General features: G+C 32.3%; 2 protein-coding genes across 2 annotated transcripts in view; one reads left to right on the top strand and one right to left on the bottom strand.

The window, feature by feature from the left end:
- LOC109545111 (nephrin) overlaps window positions 1-18,973 on the top strand; it is a gene marked incomplete at its 3' end in the record, with an annotated part of 199,135 nt that overhangs the window by 149,458 nt on the left and 30,704 nt on the right. Inside the window, 2 exon segments of the mRNA XM_048667799.1 lie at window positions 16,158-16,300; window positions 16,416-16,554. Of these exon segments, the coding sequence (XP_048523756.1) occupies window positions 16,158-16,300; window positions 16,416-16,554 (282 nt within the window).
- On the bottom strand, window positions 1,772-12,698 carry LOC109545119 (venom acid phosphatase Acph-1). The gene is made up of 6 exons (XM_019915615.2): window positions 12,475-12,698; window positions 9,952-10,056; window positions 8,459-8,684; window positions 7,277-7,597; window positions 7,017-7,225; window positions 1,772-2,611 (listed from the first exon to the last, which is right to left on the bottom strand). The coding sequence occupies exons 1-6, from the start codon at window positions 12,619-12,621 to the stop codon at window positions 2,474-2,476; spliced, it is 1,146 nt and encodes a 381-aa protein (XP_019771174.1). The 5' UTR covers window positions 12,622-12,698; the 3' UTR covers window positions 1,772-2,473.

Below are 18,973 nucleotides of genomic sequence, written 5' to 3'. Positions count from 1 at the left end.
ATTTGCACAGAACACCTCCGAATCTGTACATTTGGCTACATTTGTCATTTAAAAAAATTTGTAGTAAAAGTAAAATAGTGTTATTCATACATTGAAAACCAATATTTGCTACTAAAAAACCGGTTTTCGAATTTCATAATTTTCTCGAAAACCCCGGTTTTTAAAAACCGACAAACCCTAGTCCTAGTGCACGTTACTCAATAGTTTTCACGTGCAGCTGATCTTGGATTTGTTTTCAGAATTTATCCATAATCCAGTAGTGATCGACAAACTGCTTCAAAATTTCGTGTGGTCGCCACCTTTATCTTTGCTCCTTTAGTCATTTCTGTTCTAGCGTTTTTAATGTGCTCCGTGAATTTCAGTTTTAACAGAATCGTGTAAATAAACAGAATTACTTTTTTATTCCAGTTTTCATACAACATTTGTGGGTTTGTCTTCTCATTTGTTACTCCGAAATGGTCATCTATTTAGCTTAGAGAGGGCGATGTATTTCTTGGAGTGTCGGCGTCTATGCGATGTGCATGGCTTTCTTGGACATTTCTTGCGACCTATTTCCAATTATGTGCTCTAACAGTTTGCTCAGTACCGAGAGTGTGAGTTTGTACGTTGGTATTTGTGTGTTGATATATGCATATAATTATGCCTTTCGTCCTTATCCTTTTTGTTTTTGCAACAATTGTTTAGTTGTTTTAGTATAATCACATGTCGTAATTTACGGGAGTTAATCACAGTTTCTGCTTTTACAACGGCTCTAAAGTAGCACTTTCGTATCAATTTACCGTTCGAATAAAGCGAGCTAGACAACTTGTACCTAAAAATCACCGTGATACGCGGTTTGATAATTATTTCATTAAGGAGAATGTGTCTTAGTATGTTATATTTTATTGAGAAATAATGGCAAAAACACATACAGTAAAAGGTTCCAATTTAATAAAGGCATTTAATATTCTTGCGCCCGTGGAATTGAGTGAAAAAAAGTAAAAGGGTTTGGAATATGCAAATTAAATAATTTCACCAACGGTCTGACGTCCTCTCATTCATAATTTGAAGTATATTTCGATTTCAACTGTTGCCTCTGCTGATTGAGGCACAAAGAAACAGAATTTGCAAAATGCAAATCAAAGAAAACTTTCTAATGAAGTATCAAAACGGCACTGTTGCCTGATTTGAAATTTAGTTTTTATTATCTCAGCGAGGCTCAACTTATTTAAATAATTGTTCAGTACTATAAAGAGCCCCATCACAATATTTTCAAAAGCAAAAAGTAACAAAATTAGAATTACCTTTCACGAAACCGGTGAAATTTATTCAAGTCACTTAGATATACAGAGATAATAGTTTGATGGAAATTTTCAAATTTCAATATAGCAAAATGTATATGATGTTGATAGTAGAAGTTTCTTTCCGTGGCAAAACACATTTTGGAATTTAATCTAGAATACGCCAGCTCATTTTTTCCATAACCTGATTTGCATGCAGGCCGCAGTTCTCAAATTATTCGCCAACTTTCCGGGTGCCATGTTTATGTCTCAAATTTTGCCGATGCTTCATCTAAATGTTGTCTGTTTTGCATCTGGAAGTTGCAAATTACTTTTCACCTTAAAACGTTTGCTCGAACTCTTTAACAAACTTTAAATATTACGAGATCGTTTGCTGGTACATATCTTGGTAACAGATGCATACATTTTCTTTTATATATTTTTTTTACTAGTAGTGTAGGGAATTACTACTTTTTCACAGCTTGGTAGGAAATGAAGAAAATTAATAGTAATACTTCTACAAACTCATCAATTTATTTGTTATTTTATTTATATTACATTTCCAAGCTGACAGAATAAAAGTACAATAAATGAAATATCATAATAAAACATCATATTAAAAAAGCTGTCAGCACCGGCTTTCCAAATATCCACCAAAACAAATTTAACTTTAAATAAGGACACGTTTTATTTCTAAATCCCTAAATCAAGACATTTCCTTCAATAAACTTTTAAATGAATTTAACAAAACTGGCATATGACTTTCATCTCTTTTATAATACTGTAAAACCTTTGAAACGTTTGCTCCCAAATCTTTCAGTAAACCAATTTGCATAACATATTTCGTGTGCCGTTCCAAAACAACTTCCAGAAATATGTTATTTCGTGAGCGCGTAAAATGTATTTCTCGACACTTATCACCGAAAGCCGTACATTTTGGAATATGGAAAATAATTCAGCTTCAACGTTTCATAAACAAAGAGCTTGTTTTGGTCGATATTTTTCTCCCTTGAATATCTAATGTCGATATAGGGAAGTTGATATCTGAGGCTCATTTTGCAATGTCATAAAATATCTATCTCTAATTAATAGGTAACGGAATATTTGTAATTCGTTTAGGTGCAATTCAAGTACGAATATTTGCTACTTATCCTCAATAAGGTTTATCCAATTTGCAAAACGGGAGCTGAAATTTTCCAACTTTCCATTCACACTTAATTGCCACATGTTCCATCTTCAGGCATGTATTCCTCAACTAAACTTTTAAACTCGTTTAGTGGACAAAATTCGTCACACGCTGACAGTTTGAGTAGCTTAGGTGATGTTGTACCATTATAATTTTGATAGTAGATCTATAATAGAAAGAAACTATTTATTACTTAGCAAGCACGTTTAACAATATAGCTAGGAATACTCCTCATTAAAACTAGCAATTATTCATTTTTACTAACAATCCAATATTCCACTTCCATGTAAAGCAGTTAGCTTGAAAGCTGTTTTATCTAGCCTGATAAGTATTTTTGACATTTTCAAATGGGTTACTTATAGGTATTTTTAATACGCAAAACGACTCATTTATGTTCAAATTAACATTTATTTTCATATGATAGACTGATAAACTGCACAGTTAATAATTGCAGTTATTATGCATATAAAGGTAAAACCATATTTTATTCCAAACAGTTACGGCGTCTAATGCCGTGTCCAGAAATGTAGCCAGTAATGATATTTGGTTCGCTTGGGCTGGATGGAAATCTAATTCGAACACCGCCAGACAAAAATCTGAACAAATTTTAGCGACCATTCAACAAAATTCTGAAGTTTCGGTTCAAACAGGCACAAAAACAGAGCGTGTAATTTTTGCAAGCTCCATACATACCTACTCTGACCTACCAACATCAACGTTTTGATAGATGATTTCATAAATGTTCAAGAACCTTGGAGGATATCCTACAAAACATGATGTATGAAAGGGATTTTTCGAAGTCGCAAAAAATTCCTTTGGTTTAGAATTTTCGTACACTAAAAACTCTAAATTTTTATGATGTATATTTAAATGCGGTCAAAATTACTAAATCCACAAGTCATGTCGCTTTTTTGCTTGCTTTTGTTTAATCGCGACCAAACTGCTACATCGATAGCGAAAAGCCATCCCAAAATTCAATTGATACATATACTAAATAAAATCTTTAACGGATAATAAGTTTATTATAGGATAATAATTAATTATCCTGGAAATTAGATGTCAAATACGAAATTACCATGGAAAATCGTATTGCATGTCGGCTTTTGAATTAATAAATACTGTATCAAAAATCAACCGTTTTACAGATTGAAACTATAGAATTAGCAGAACAGCATGCTTTGAATGAAAAATAATAATACACGTAATTGTATCGTGTAATTCTTATTAATCCTGCTCAGGACAATAGAAATGTGTAAGCCGGTGGTAAATCGAGAATGTGTATGCTTTACAGTGTTTGCTTGCCCATATTGTCCTGGTAAATAAAATCTTGGAAATTGTGCTGGTGTTTAGTTTGCAAATGCAATAATAAATCCAGTAGAACAATAAATATGTGTGCAGTGTGTTCGCGGCGAAAGGAACAGATTCATTTAACACCTAAACGAGAAGGGGTTTGTTTTGCACGTTATATTTTTTAATAATATGCAAAATGATCAGACATTTTTGTTAGTTTATTATTCTTGTTTTGTCGTTTATGTTATTTTATATCAATTAAAAATGTATGGAATATATACAGGGTGTTCCGGAAATATGTTAAAATATTTTAACAGCTCTTAGTCATTTTAAAGGAGGTCTTTCTGAGAATTTTTTTAATTTGAGGTCTCATTTTTGCGATATTTTATCTCCCAAATGGCAAAAAATATTAATTTTTGTTGCTTTTCTTCAAAACGGTTAAACATGGAAACTTCAATTTTGGTATAAATAATAAGCTAATTGAGTGCTATTCTATGGTAGTGTTTTGTAGTTCAGTTTACTTTTTTACAGGGTAAAAATGTGGAACCCCTACTTTTGTTTTGTTCAGAACTTTTTTATGTACACTTAAATTTTTATCAACATATTTTTTTTTAATTACTGCATGTAATTGATCAACTTTTGATCTCTTATTGTTTTTTCTTAAGACCACTAGTAAAAAAAATTAAATCGTTTCGGCTTGATCGAACACTTTCCAAGCCGTTGGATTGGGAGAGGCCAAGACGCTCTTATAAACTCGCCTCCTAGATCTCCGGATCTAAACACGCTTGATTTTTACTTCTGGCGCCGTTTAAATAATACGGTGTATTCAACAGAAGTGAATACAATCGAAGAACTTCAGGGAATATTATTGTTATTAAAAATAGGTTGATGTGTTGTCGATTTACTTCTTTACTTCAATATATTTAGCTAGCTTTAATTGAACGAATCGAATTGTTTAAAGTTTATTCAATAAAATATAGCCGAAGTAATTTATTTCTGAAAATACTGAACCAAATAATTCAAGCCCGTTTTCAATATTAGCTTCGCTCACGGAATTGAACTCCTCGGTCAAAATCGGTTTTAAATTAAAAGTCAGTATTTGTTAATAGCATAAGATACAAACATACCGTTTTTCCTATGAACACAAATATGTAATGTTTTTATTTGTCTTCATTATATTTTCATAATACTAAAATGCATACCGCATACATAAACTACAAAAATCTAGGGAATGATAATAAATCATAAATGAAGCTCACGGGTATACATATTTTGTTTTTTGTACGAAACAAAATACAGAAATGTATGAGATTGTTGCACCGATTGAAATTTAAAAAAATGTTGACAGTAATTTAAAAGTACGAAACTAGTACGCGTTTGAGATTTTAGACCGCCGTGGAGAAACATTTGTTCTGATATTTTGCAAGCAGGAGTGAGTTACATATTCAGATGTGCTTTGTCTTGTTAGCGGTGACAAGGATTGCTTTTCTTTTATTGAGTCTATTGTCTATCTTGGTATTTTTTCAGTTCGCTTGGTTTGTGCTTATGGATTTCAATGGCTCCTCTTATAAATGGGAGGAGACAAAACGTTTTTGTGAAAAGGACTTGAGTTTCTCCGAATTTCATCTTGCCTATTACAGTTTCTTCGATGTTCCTGGATGCTGGTTTTAACTGATATTTTTGTGTTCGTCTTGCAGTTCTAAGTAAACGGCGTTTGTTCTGTCTTGGATCTAAGTGATGGGCTTGAATTTTGTTTTCATATCATGTTTTCCCAGTATTTTCCGATTTGTCCTCACTATGGGCGTAAAAGGTGAACATTCTTTTAGGTCTTTGTTCCGAGGCGGATCAATGAACTTCTTTCTGTGTAAGCTTTCGAGCTAAAAAAATGCCTGAAGATGCAATCCAGACACCTTGTACCTGAGAAACGGCGAAAAAATATTTTTCGAGGCAACCCAGCACCCCAGGCAAGGCAACGAGGTGCGTTCTTTAGCGTTAAAAATTGACATAAATGTACTTTAGAAATATTCTTTACTGTATTACCAAACACCAATTTCAAGATCAACAGTTTAGTCAGTTTTTCCAACCAACTTTCATATCGATATCGATAAACCCCAATTTTATCACCCTTGTGTGTATTCGTGAGCTTGTTACTTGAATAGTATCAATACACTTTACTAATCGAATAATATTCAAAATCAATCTGGTTATAAGGTTTGTGTTATTAAACTTTACTGGAGAGCTATTCTAGAAGTTGAAACAGGTAAAACACACTGACTTAAACATTTAATTTTCAAACAAGTCGGTATATTTGACTTCAATAAAAATGGTTCAAAATTATATATATATCATAGTTCTCTTGGGAATATCTCTATCATAAAGATCTGCTTCTACGTATACGCAAGAATTTTCAAATGAATCATCGATATTACTGTAATTTCGGTTTCTTATCCAGTTTTCATTATTGCAGTAATGTTACGAAAATAAATCTCTGCAATTTATTGGTTCAGCTTTTCGTATTGATTTCGAGTTTCACTGCAACTAATTTTTCATCTTCTGAGTAAGTTTTCATTACTGTCCTGCTAGCAATTTACGAATTCACATACTATAATTAATATGACCGCTCTGTTATATACGTAACTCTAATCGATTCCTTTAAATTGAGTTGATTAACGTTTAAAATTTCCACTGCTTTTTAGAGCGCTATAGTGAACTCTAAATAGCACTTAGACTTAACTTTGCTTGGCACTCAACATCAATAATTGCCTGGGTTGCGCATAATTAAGGCGCTCTAATCAATAAGTCTAATTGACCTCATACTTTGCGCTCTTTTTCCGAGACACTCGATGAATAAAGTGGCTCTAAATTAAAATTTTTGAATTGCTCGTTGCATTTGGACCTGGTTTACGTTTTACTGTTCTCTTTGGTTATGTACCTATTTGATTTTATTGTCGGTAGTTTTACTATGCAAAAATGAAATTAATTAAATAATTTCAATTAAAAAGAACAGCCAATATTTGAATTGAAAAGTTGTTGCCAACCCCCGCATGAATCAATAACGTCTGGATAGTTACATTGTTGTAAATTAATACCTTTGCTGGATTTTTCAAAAATCATTATTCGGTTTTAGAAGAATAGGAAAGTTCGGCAAAATATCTAAAGTTTCCGTAAGTGGAAAAACTGTACGCGGTCCTAATAGTATTTTATAAAAGAATCATTTACTTATAATAAACACGCTAAACTTCACAAAAAAATCGGCAAATTTGATTTTGATTCAAACTCACCTTAAAACCGTATGTGCTATTTATGTAGTGCGCCTCTACCAGAATATATGAACCATACGTTGGAATATGCGGATATTCAAACAAATCTAATGTCATTAGAAACTGCCCAAGATTATTTTCATGGGCCGAGTACAAATAGATCTTTGTGTCGTTATTGGATCCGCTTATTCTATTCTCTGTATCGATAATCATTTTCTGAATCAGATAACCTGGAAAAAAACCTTTAGACCTACTAAATCAGTTTTATTTAATTTTAATACCTGCTGCCATTTTTCGAAGTTGCGTAGTCCTAGTATAAATGGAATACTGCTTATAAGAAATTTCATTGATAAAATCCGGCCATACTTTGGCTGTCCAGTCTGGCAATCTTAGGCCATATTCTTCTTCTGTGGAGAGTCCAAAATACAGATCGTAAACTTGACTATACCCAGTTACATTCAGGCCACTATTCTCGGAAATGTAAGTGAAGTTGTCGGCATATTTTTCATATTCAGCTAAAACCTTCGGCGACGTCTGAAGTTCATCGTACAGGCTCAAATAATTTGGGCAGTTGATTCCATATATGATTGGATCGTCTGTATCTGTGTTTTTTGAAACGTTGGTTATAGTTGAAAATCACTATTATTCATGTTAACTAAGCTCCATTTAGAGCCAATAAAAACGTAACTTCAAAAGTTATCCCCTTGTTCAAAAAATCGATAAAAACTTGTTTCATTTTTCAACATTAGCTGAGGGCCACCTATGAAACCCTGGAAGTTTCAGTTCAAAAATAATGCTTCGAAGCTGCAATTGAAAATATGCAACATAACAGGCAAAGCATACGGGAATTTTTTTTATTGTTTACTTATTGATAGTAATAAGATTATAGTAGCGGTTCATTTTAAATCAAATAAAGTAAAAACGCATTTTAAAAGTATCGTCAATTATGTTATTTGTATACTGCGTACTTTATATTTTATAATGTGTGAGCGCCTTCCATAAATCGAACTTTAAATGGATACCTGGAAGTCCGATTAGGGCTTTAGGTATTTTTTTAGTTCAAGCCATATTTTTCTTTTCACTATCTTTCAGTATTGTTGAATAGTTTTAAAATTCGAAAACGTCACGCGACATTCAGCAGGATTAAGCTGCATATTCAAATAATAAAATTATTCTGATTCTATTTATCGCTACGTAATAAATACCTCAAATCAATAAATTGATAATAGACCTCACACTGTTATTGCCCATATCACTTACATTCCTTAATAAAATGAAAGTCATAAATACATCCAAGAACGATAATAACTATTAAACTTGTTGTTGATTTTAGCTCAATAAAGTCACTCAATATCGTAATTTTCATTAGTACATTATTTGTCGTAAACCCCCTTTTCAAATAATTAGAATGTCTCTTCCATTTAAATCTCTTTATGCAGTAGAAAGGGGACAGAACAGTTTACCTGGAAGATAATTGTATGGTATGGGTTGCCAGTTTAGCTTCGCGTTCCATATTTCTGAATATCTTGGCGGAAACAAACTGGCTAAAACTAGCAACAAAGACATTTTCGTGCGGTTTCTATCCGTGCTTCTAGCATCCACTAAGTCCGGAACATAATAATCTCCTAGAAAATTATTATATCTTTCCCTAAGAGCTGTGCCTATAGAGAACTCTCTTTTCTTTCCTGCCTAAAATAAAGTGACCAATTATGAATAACAACAAATGAAAAACTTTGGAAAACGTGGTTCACGCAGAAGTATATTTATGATAAAAACCGTCCACACGTTTTCATAAGTCAATTAAATAAAAATTCCAACGGGTAATCACATTTGGGAAAACATATACAGATGAATTTTAAATTGAAACATTTTACTCATTGCTTTATGAACGTAAACAAATTATTAGATTATGTAACAGGGGATTATTATTTTTAAAACAAGTTACCCATTGTCGCATGTTATTGAAAAACATTACTTTCAATTGACTACACTAAGGCTGTCGTGAATAGTAGCTTAAAAAATGCGCTAAATAAAAGAAAAATGTAGTTTTGCTTTAATCTCGGATTAGCGCCCGAGTCTTGGTAGGCATTTAAAGGCTTTCGCTGTAAGCTAGATTTTATCCCCCTAGTAGTAAGAGCCATTAGTGGAAGAAGCTAAACAGTTAATGCTGCAGAAATTTAGAGCAATATCCTTAGTAAAAATTTTTTTACTTGCAATTATTCGCAGCTACCTACAAATTACGATTATTTGTATAGTCAAATAATATATGAAATAAATAAAATATGTTTAATGTATTTTGAGCTGTTGAGCATATGTTCTCCGAAGAAAATGTTTATAATGGAAAAAAAGTCCATCACTATAAGCTGTAAAATGTTGAATGTAATTTCAAGCTGCTCAATCGAAAATAAAATTGATTATTGAATCAATTAGGAAAATGTTGAAAACAGATTGTCGATTTGATTATTTCTGCCAAGGTGTCAGTTTGGCCCTTGCAAAATTCGAATGTTTTTTCCTAGATACAAAAAAGGGGTGTCAGCCCCCATTTATAAGGAAGATTGGTATTCTATTACTACTTTTATGGTAAATAAAATAGAATATTTATCAGGTAAACATTATAATCTGTTATTATAGTTTGTTAAAAATCTAATGAAATATCATCTTACATTAAAATTCCGATGTCTTGTTGAACAATTAGAGTATAAATAATTTAATTCAACTTTCTTTACTGTGCCTCTACCTTTAGCTGAATTAAATTATTGACTTGATTAATTGACCTTTTCCTTTTTCCGGTCGTTAATAATATGGCATCAAAAAGTTTTTATTTGTTGAAACATTTTCCTTCAATTGTATGTTGTAAACATTCAACATTCAACTCTCTAGCAGGATTGGAATTTTTCATAAATAACATATTTTAAATTATAAATCCTCCCTTGATATAGCTAGTAAAAATACTTACATCAGTTAGCTGTCCATGTTTTAATGGATAATAGGTGTAATTATAGTAGGGATCCAATGGATATAATTCGGAAAGTTCGGGAGTTCTGTTTCCATGACGAAATAGCTGGAAAAATTAATTCAATAATTCAATTTTATGATTAGGAAGGCTACAGGTTCTACAGAATAATAATCTACGGACAAATATAAATGTGTCTGTTTAGTCTAAAAGAAGGAATTTGTAAATATAATAGTTGTTTAGATTTATGTTCTCATTTTAATGAATTTGTTGATGATGTTTTATAAGTTTTTAGCTTATTCTCGATTGAAGAGCAACTTTTTAATTTGTTAATCTTCAATGATTTGCCAACAAAGCTTACAAATGTTTTTTTCGCATTCCCTATTTCTTCCGTAAAGTGTATGGGTCATCGTCTACGCGATAACCAATTGATATTGACACTGTTTTCGGCATTTTTCTTGTATTTCAATTCAACCACTACAAATCGTTTGGAAATCAAACAATGGAACAACCATTTTGGCCCGTCGGCATTATTGCTGGGAAGCAAAACCGTATTATTCAATATCAAATAAAATGCTAAAAATGTACAATTAATTGTAAAATTGACTGTAAATTCCGACAAAACTTTTGATTATTTGAATATGCAGTTTAGACATTATTTGACTGTTTTTTGTGAGCTTAGTAATATGCACAAATTTGAATAAATCTCGTAATATTTACCCAAGTCAAATATCGGCCACAGAAAACCTATAATCCACTTCAAAATGTCGGTTAATCAATGCAAATCAAAACTGATTTATTTACCAATTTATTTATTATGGACTTTTGGAGTTTTTCTAATAATCGTTTATGTTTTAGTTCGTTGTAATTCAGCTGTTTAAAGCATTAGAAATCACACAATCGAACAACTATTTCGGCCTGCCGCTTATTATTATTACTTGGAAGCAACACCGCATTGTTAAATATAATATAAAATGAAATTAACACAATAGTTGTAAAATTGAGTGTAGTTTCCGGAAAAACTTTCCATCTTTTGAAGATATTGACTTAAAAATTTGCTGTTATCTCTTTATTCTGTTTTTTTTTATGTTTATTTCTGTACTATGGAGAAATTTGAATACATCCTTTGCTTATCCTGATCGTATATCGGCCATCACAAACAAAAAATCTAGCTCAAAATATCGGTTAATCCATGCAAATCAAATCCAGGTTTAAACAAAATTTTGGCGTCAAAAGTCTTAAGCGCATATTTATTTATTTTGGTTTTCTGGAGGGTTTATAATAATAGTTTGTGGCTGTTTTAGTTCGTTGTCTTTCAACCGGTTAAAGTATCGTTTTAAAAAATTACAAGATTTGAAAAAATACTAGGGTGAATAAGCTGTTTTTTAAAGTCGATCTGTTGTAGTATTTAATTACAGTTTGCAATTAGTACATCATTTTTCTTCCGGTATAAAATGAATGAAATGTCCTCTATTTCGGATATTAGTAACCAGATTCAAAATTTAAAAGCTGAAAGTATTTAGAAACAATTTATAGCTAATTAATGGTGAGAAAAACTTTAATGAACATTTATTGTATATGATTATAGGCTATGCACTCAATTAGTTAAATTATCGATAGATAAACAAATTTAGAAATAAATCGGACATTGCTTTAGCAAACCAATACTAATTATGGTAGTAATTTTATGTCGTCCATATAATTAAGAGAAAATTAGATGATAAAATTATCAAAATAGTAACCTTGGTGTGGCAATTTGACCCTAAACTGTTTTCTATATTGTCAGAATTAGTAATTCTTTTAGATTAGTGAAGGTTGAAACTCTTTAAAAAATCATATTATTAAGACTTTAATTTCCTGTAGCTCGAGATTATCTCATACATTGCAATTCAAGCGGATAATAGACTAACCGTTTTCAAGTAAAAACTAGCATTAATCCCTAGAACGACTAGGCTATGTAGGGTGTTCCCGAAGCAGAAGATATTTATCATATTAATTGCTTTCATTCAACGTCTGCTTAAAAAGTTTTCGTAGACTCATAAATTTGAATTTAAAATCTTGTTTGCAAATGCCATCATGTAGAACTTAAAAAAAATTATGTGAATATAGTAGGTTTCCGGGTTTTGATATATTTTAGTAAGACCGATTTTTGTTAAAATTACTTCTTAATGCACACTCACATAAGCAAAGCTTCAAAAGTTAGAAATTAATAATTTAGTGTCTAGAAAAGCTGTCTATTTCGATGTTATTTCGAGTTGTCCACCTAATTGATGCGCCAAAGGGCGCTTTATTTGGTTATAAATTCACTTACTATACATACAGAAAATTGAAAACTTTTGCAACCGTAAATTGTATGAGGTAAACTTAAATCTGCCATACCGTGTGTATGTAAAATAAAGATTTCGCAACTTTTTCTAGATATCTACAGGAAATACTGGAGATTTGATTTATACAAGCCAAGAATTAAATGTGAAAATCGCATATTAATCAAATTAATTCCGTGTTGGTGAAAATGTGGTCACTTACTACGTGAGATAAGATAAGAGTATCTTCAGCAGTATTTTGCTTCTTCCGGTCCTTATGAAAAATGTGGGGCCGATTGCCTAAAATAAAACCATCAGCAGCAATGGCAAGGATGGCCACAGTTCCTACTAAAGCCCCGTAACTCAACATAGCCAAATTAAAAACGCAATCGAACTGAAAAATACCTAACAGTACACATTTATATGTATACTACTCACATAATTATTGGCAGGTATATATGTACATAATTGGTGTAAGGCACATGCTTATTATCTATTTTTCGTATGTACATATATTGCAGCTTTGATAAAATTCATTTTCCCGCGAAAATTGCAGCAATAAAACCGTTGCTTATTACTGGAATTTGTTTATTGATATTTTATTTGTAGCTAAATCCAACATCATTTTATTTATTGTCAGTTTTGCTTTGATTGCCTCAATTATTAAAATCGTATATTGGTGTTTAATGACGAATATCGTTAATTTATACTTTCTCGGGTTTGCTCACCTGAATCGTTCTTTAGTTTAACGCCTATTTCGTTAACCCCATTTTTACAACAATCAAATATTCTTTTAATTTTTACTAGCTTATGCATATTTATATAATACTTAATTAGTAAAAAAGGTAATTCAAATGTCATTAAATATCCGGTTTGTGAAACCAATATTAATTAAAACGATTGAAAATCGATGTCGAAAATGACCAAAGGAATTATGTTTAAATAATAAATTCGAAAAATGTATCGCTAAATTCCTTACATACAGCAACAGGTCTTTTACTAAAAAATCCTCCAAAATTTGGTTCCTGAAAAAATAACGTTAAATAGCCGATGCAGTTGGTTTGGTTATGGCAAATAAATCCTCAAGCACGAAATGAACTAATAATCAGTTCCAGCAATTTTCCATTATTGCAAAGTTAAATATTTATCTAACAGTAAAGAGAGATCGCTCGGTCTGATTTGTTTAAACCGCATTTAACATATGCGATTCCGTTCCAATATTTTCGATCGAAATCCTTAATTACATCAATTTATTCACCGGGTTAAAATTATGTGGCGTCCTTTTAGCAAATATCCATAACCTCGCTATTTACTGTTCCATTATTGATATAATCAGTGGGGCTCTAATACATCAAACGTTTTAATCTCAATTCAAAACAATTGCACATTACAATAAAGCAATAATTTTAATATGTGACAATTACGATAACAGTTAATCCGAGATGTCATGTTTATTGTATGAAATTGTTAGGCACGGCTGGTTTTAAACTTTTATTAGGTCTGTTTTACACTATAAACCATGCACAAGGAATCGCGTGGAAAATGTTTTCTTAATATTTGCGAAATTGCTCCAGTTTTTTTGTTATATTTTCAGCTGAGCTTATTTCTTGTGAAATATTTATAGATGAAACAAGCCGTCGTCACATACGAGCACGTTGGCTGTTTTAAGCGAAAAACGACCAGAAAGTGTGGCTTTTCCAGTGGAAAAATTCAATATTTAAGAGTCTCACTATCAATTGGTTGCTTTTTGAACTCATTTGTAAGTGAATAAAAAACGAAGTTACAAATAGAGATTTAGGCTCGGTTTCTGGCATAGAAAATCGGTTAAAAAATACCGTAAAAATGTGAACGTATCGAATTATCCGATAAAATGAGCCGGTTTTGTTCAGGCAGGCTATTCATTTCAGATTATAAGTCACTTAATTTAAATTAAATTTGAATACCCCAGTGAGTTCAAATTTAAATTACGTCTTATTAGAATAATGGGTTATCTGCATGAGATATCTAGAATGAATAAGGTAATTAGATAATTTACGAAATTCCAGATGAGCAATTCCTCGAGAATAATCAAATTTTTATATTTGAATGTTGCTCTGTTTTCCTGGATTACAATTTCAAAGCCAATTCAGAATTGGGCAAATGTACAGAAGCACATGAATTAGATTGTTCCATGAGTATCTTCCTGTTTGGATGCAAAATCAATACGATATTTGAGGCTTTTATCACCGAAAGATTTTTGTATGAAAGAAGGAAACAATTATTTTGGAATATCAATCATACTGTAACTGTTTTCGGGTTAGCAGCATTGAATTGTTCGAGGTGAATGCAACATTTGCCAACAAAGGCTGAACTACTACATGACCTACTATGACTTGAAAGCTGGATCCGCCCCTGCTCAATGTATGATATTCAAATTTCGCTTTGTGGGTCACAACTAATCGAAGTCCTTCACTCATGTTGTTATGACTGAATCGAATTTTGAGTTATCTATCCAACCATGCCAAAAGTTCGCGTCTAAATCCTTACCGTTGACTTGCCAATGTTAGTGGCATCCAGATCACCTTAAATGTTTATACTATATATATATATCCCTTAAGGACATAATGGAAAGAGTATTAAGACATTCTTTGGCTCAAAAGGAGACGATCTGACCCAATTTTTATTTTTTTAGAAATGTATGGCTTCTTTGCTATTAATGGTCAAAGTTATTCAAAACAATTACCTTTGCTGAAGTATCGGGAGGTACTTAACCAAGTGGGAAATTCTTGAGTGTTTTGGTCCAAAAAATACGGGAAATGTTTATTTAGTGACTGTTTTAAAGTGTTGCACTAATCGTTTTAGAAAATTTTTGAGCTCTTTGTTAAATCTGGCAGCATTCATAAAAGCTATGAATGCTGCCCAAAATATTCCTCTTTCCTTGTTTTGTAACAGTTTCAGACATTAACTGGACATGTCGAAGTTAGCGATAATGTTCTTTTAAAATAAATTAAACTGTCAAACGTTTTATAATTTTTTCTGGCCGACATGGTCAAAGTCTTAGACCGGTCGTCCTTTGGGAGCGTTTTCCCGAGAATTGCGTTCCTCACAAAACCGACTAAAATAAACGAGCTTTTGCAACATATGGCCCTCACGTAAGAGCAAATCCACAGCGAGTTCTTCAGCAAAGAAATGATTTAAGGTTGCTTATTAAATAAAAGGCAAAAATATATAATGTCTATATGTAATTGTTAATTGATATGAAAACAGAAATATTTTTTGCGCAAAAACTATGGATATAGAAAGAGCATAAAAAGTCAAATAAAGATTATTATTTAGTTATTTAATAATCATTTAATACAATATACAATAATCAACAATATACAATATTTAATACAGTTTACATACGGGCAAATTTCTTTTGCAGTCAATACTCTTCAGTACTATAGCGCAACTTTAGCGTAGTTCAATTTAGGTATGTTCGATTTTAACAGATTAGTTCATTAAGCCAAAAAAATTAGTTCATTTCAATTAGTAAATAAAAAATTCTCGTAGTTTTTGTACGAAGACCCTCAAGAATTCAATTATTGCCCAAATCGGGGGAACTGAGTTGCTTCATCAAATTATGATTCTTACATAAATATCAACAAATTATCGGCGAGTTTTATTAGAATCCATTGTCTCGATTTTCACAAAACATAATTTATCTTAATCATAGTTCGTTCAGATCGTCGTTTTTGAGCCTAAGACTTTTTTGATTAGGTGTTTACAGGACACAGAAATTACATAAATACAACCGCTCAAGTATGTATAACGTGATGCCGAAGTAATTCATGGAACCTTACTTTAAGGAGCTCAATAGAAAAATGGGATCTGGTTTGACTTCAGTGAGGAATGAAAGCTAAAAATATATGTATTTCGTTGTTTCAGGATGGTCGACGTTTAGAGAATGGAACTGTAGCGTTCAGTGAGGATGGCAACGTGACCAGAAGTGTTTTGCAGTTTCTGCCCGAGGCCAGTGATCATGGCCTAACTTTGGCCTGTAGGTCTTCAAATCAACGAATACCATTTAGGTACATTACAAAACAACCCCATATTAACTCTTAGCAGCAGAGCAAATATTTTGTCATAATAATGGAACTTTTTATTATGACTAACTACTTAACTAATATAGAATTTATTTCGCAGTGAAATTCAGCGGACGTGGATGCTCAAAGTACTATATCCTCCAAAGGTCAATATGACTCTTGGCCATGGTCTCGATGGTGGAAATATCCACGAAGGCGCCGACGTTTACTTCGAGTGCCACCTTATAGCAAACCCATGGGTAAATCAGAGGTTTTAAATATATCGATTGTTGATTTTCAAACTTAGTCTCAATTGAAAATCCAAACAGTGTCAGCAGGAAAACTCAATCACATCCGAAACCGTAGCAAGTTTCTCGAGTTACTTATAGACTGAAACGTGAGACATGATTTTGGTTCAGTCTTAAAAGGTCTATTGTACAACGCGACACGTTCACTTCGGATTGGAAATGTCAGGAAAAACTCAAAGTGAATGCTGTTGTTAAACTCTTATGTGAATATTGTCACGTTTCTACTACTTCGAAAAGCTGTAGATTGGTTTTGGATGTTAAGTGAAATATTACTGTTCGATGCCGAAATTGGTTTGCATTCACATACTTAGTTGCAACCTAAGTTGCCCTACAAATGCAATTTTAGTGACGTTGCAAAATAGAGAATATCTACGTGATACCATATAAATAGATATTAGCATGTTTTTTCAACAATTGGGACTACAAAACTGGGCAGCATTATCAGTTAAAGAGTTATTTGAATATATGAAGAAAACATGAATACAAGAGGAAATTAAAAGAAATATTCCAATTTAAAAAATAAAGGTGAACATTTATACATATAACATGTTACGCAATGAAAACATTGGACACCTGAGCGGGAGACTCGAATGTGTCCCGTTCTGAGAGTAAGAAATGGAATTAAAAAAATAATTGTGTTGAATGCAAAACTGAAAGCAGGGGTTTATAAAAAATTAGATGCTTGCAAATTCTAGTAATTTTATATTGAAAATGTCGGATTTTTGGCAAAGCTCCACTTTCAGCATCCACTCAGATTCCTTATCAAAATAAGACTTTGTCGGTATTTTCAATTGTCAGCGGATTTTCCTATCCACTGTTCCAACATCACAAAGGAAAGTAATTATTCTTCTCAACTTAAGAATTTTGCCATTCAGCTTAAGGCCACCTGCAGTGATTTATCTTGAAAGAATTCAAACTTCCCTATTGGACAGTCAGTGCAATCACTGCAGTTGCAATTTATCTTGCGGTTGAACATTGGCAATGTTCTAAGCGTTTCGGCTCTATCAGTGCAGGTAAATCGATTTCCTTTCCCTTTATAGCTTTAGTTCCCAAACTAACTATTCCTATACTAAACATAGTTCTCAGATCCATCGAGTTTTAAAATCGAATATTGCCTAAAGCGTCATATTTTCAAATTGCAGATTGTAACAAATAGGTTAGTGACTTATTTAGGACTAAAACCGAATTTAAAAATTTAAAATAAACATATTTTGCTGAATGTAATTTTATAATATTGAAACTCTAATAAATATTAATTAATAACGTAGGCAAGAGCATAAAAGTGTACCACCTACACTGTACCAACCAAATGGTAGAATTCATTTGCGGTAATCAAAGATTTAGAGTCGATAATGTATAGGTAAGAATATGAGATTTGCATAGCTATGGAAAAATAAAATCTCTATCAATTTAATTTTTTGTATACAAATCCAATGTTATTTTTCGCGCTTTGTATGAACGTCAAGTGTTAGAACTCATTTTGCTTTAATGCTTTTGTAACTGGAACAGGACACAAATTTGAATAGTTTTTTATACATTTAGTAATTATTCAAAAAAATAAATGCAGTACTACTTAAAGTGCAAGCCAACCTTCAAGCAAACGCTGAAACATTACATTATCATTTTAAATGGTTGATAAATAAATTCCACGTACTAACGTATTCATGTACTTATTAATTATTTGCGTTTCTGAAAATGGAGAGTTGCTACACCCAAATTCGAAATGAGGAAACGTTAACGCCAAAAATATCCCTACTCCTGATTTCCGTCGCTATCTCCTTCAATATCCTGCTGCCCTGATAAAAACGAAAAGTTCCGTTTGCAATCAAAACTTTGCTAACAGAGAGTGTATACACCTAAATTTAAAGTAAGAAAACGCTGCCGCCGAACATTCCTGATATTCCTCGATATCTCCTTCAACATGCTGCTGCCCTGATACACACAAAAATCTGTATTTGAGACATTAACTTTGCTAATAGAGAGTTGCTACATCCAAATTTTAAATTAACGCGGAAAGTTTGTCCAGCTCTTGATATTCGCTCGCTACCTCTTTCAAAATGCTGCTGCCCTGATACATACGAAAATCTCCGTGTGGGATCAAACCTTTGCTAACAGAGAGTTCCCACAACTAAATTTAAAATAAGGGAACCCCAGCGCCAGAAATCCCTGATTTTCGTCGATATCTCCTTCAACATGCTGTTGCCCTGATACACACAAAAATATGTATTTACTTCAACTTCAACTTCAACTTGGCTAATAGAGAGTTGTTACATCAAATTTTCAAATAAGGGGACGTTAAAGCGAACAATTTGTCCAGCTCCTAATATTCGCTCGCTATCTCCTTCAATATGCTGCTGCCCTGATTCAAACG

The sequence above is a fragment of the Dendroctonus ponderosae genome, unplaced genomic scaffold, assembly GCF_020466585.1.
Source record: "Dendroctonus ponderosae isolate FM_Combo_2020 unplaced genomic scaffold, Dpon_F_20191213v2 Dpon_F_20191213_6, whole genome shotgun sequence".
Lineage (NCBI taxonomy): Eukaryota > Metazoa > Arthropoda > Insecta > Coleoptera > Curculionidae > Dendroctonus > Dendroctonus ponderosae.
Note: the sequence above shows the minus strand (reverse complement) of the source record. Positions and strands in the feature narration are given on the sequence as shown.

Coding starts and splice junctions, on each gene's coding strand:
- LOC109545119 (XM_019915615.2), bottom strand. CDS start 12,621: ATGTTGAGTTACGGGGCTTTAGTAGGAACTGTGGCCATCCTTGCCATT. Junction 7,226..7,276: donor ACTTCGAAAAATGGCAGCAG/GTATTAAAATTA, acceptor GTTTTTTTCCAG/GTTATCTGATTCAGAAAATG. Junction 2,612..7,016: donor ATAGCACATACGGTTTTAAG/GTGAGTTTGAAT, acceptor TTTCTATTATAG/ATCTACTATCAAAATTATAA.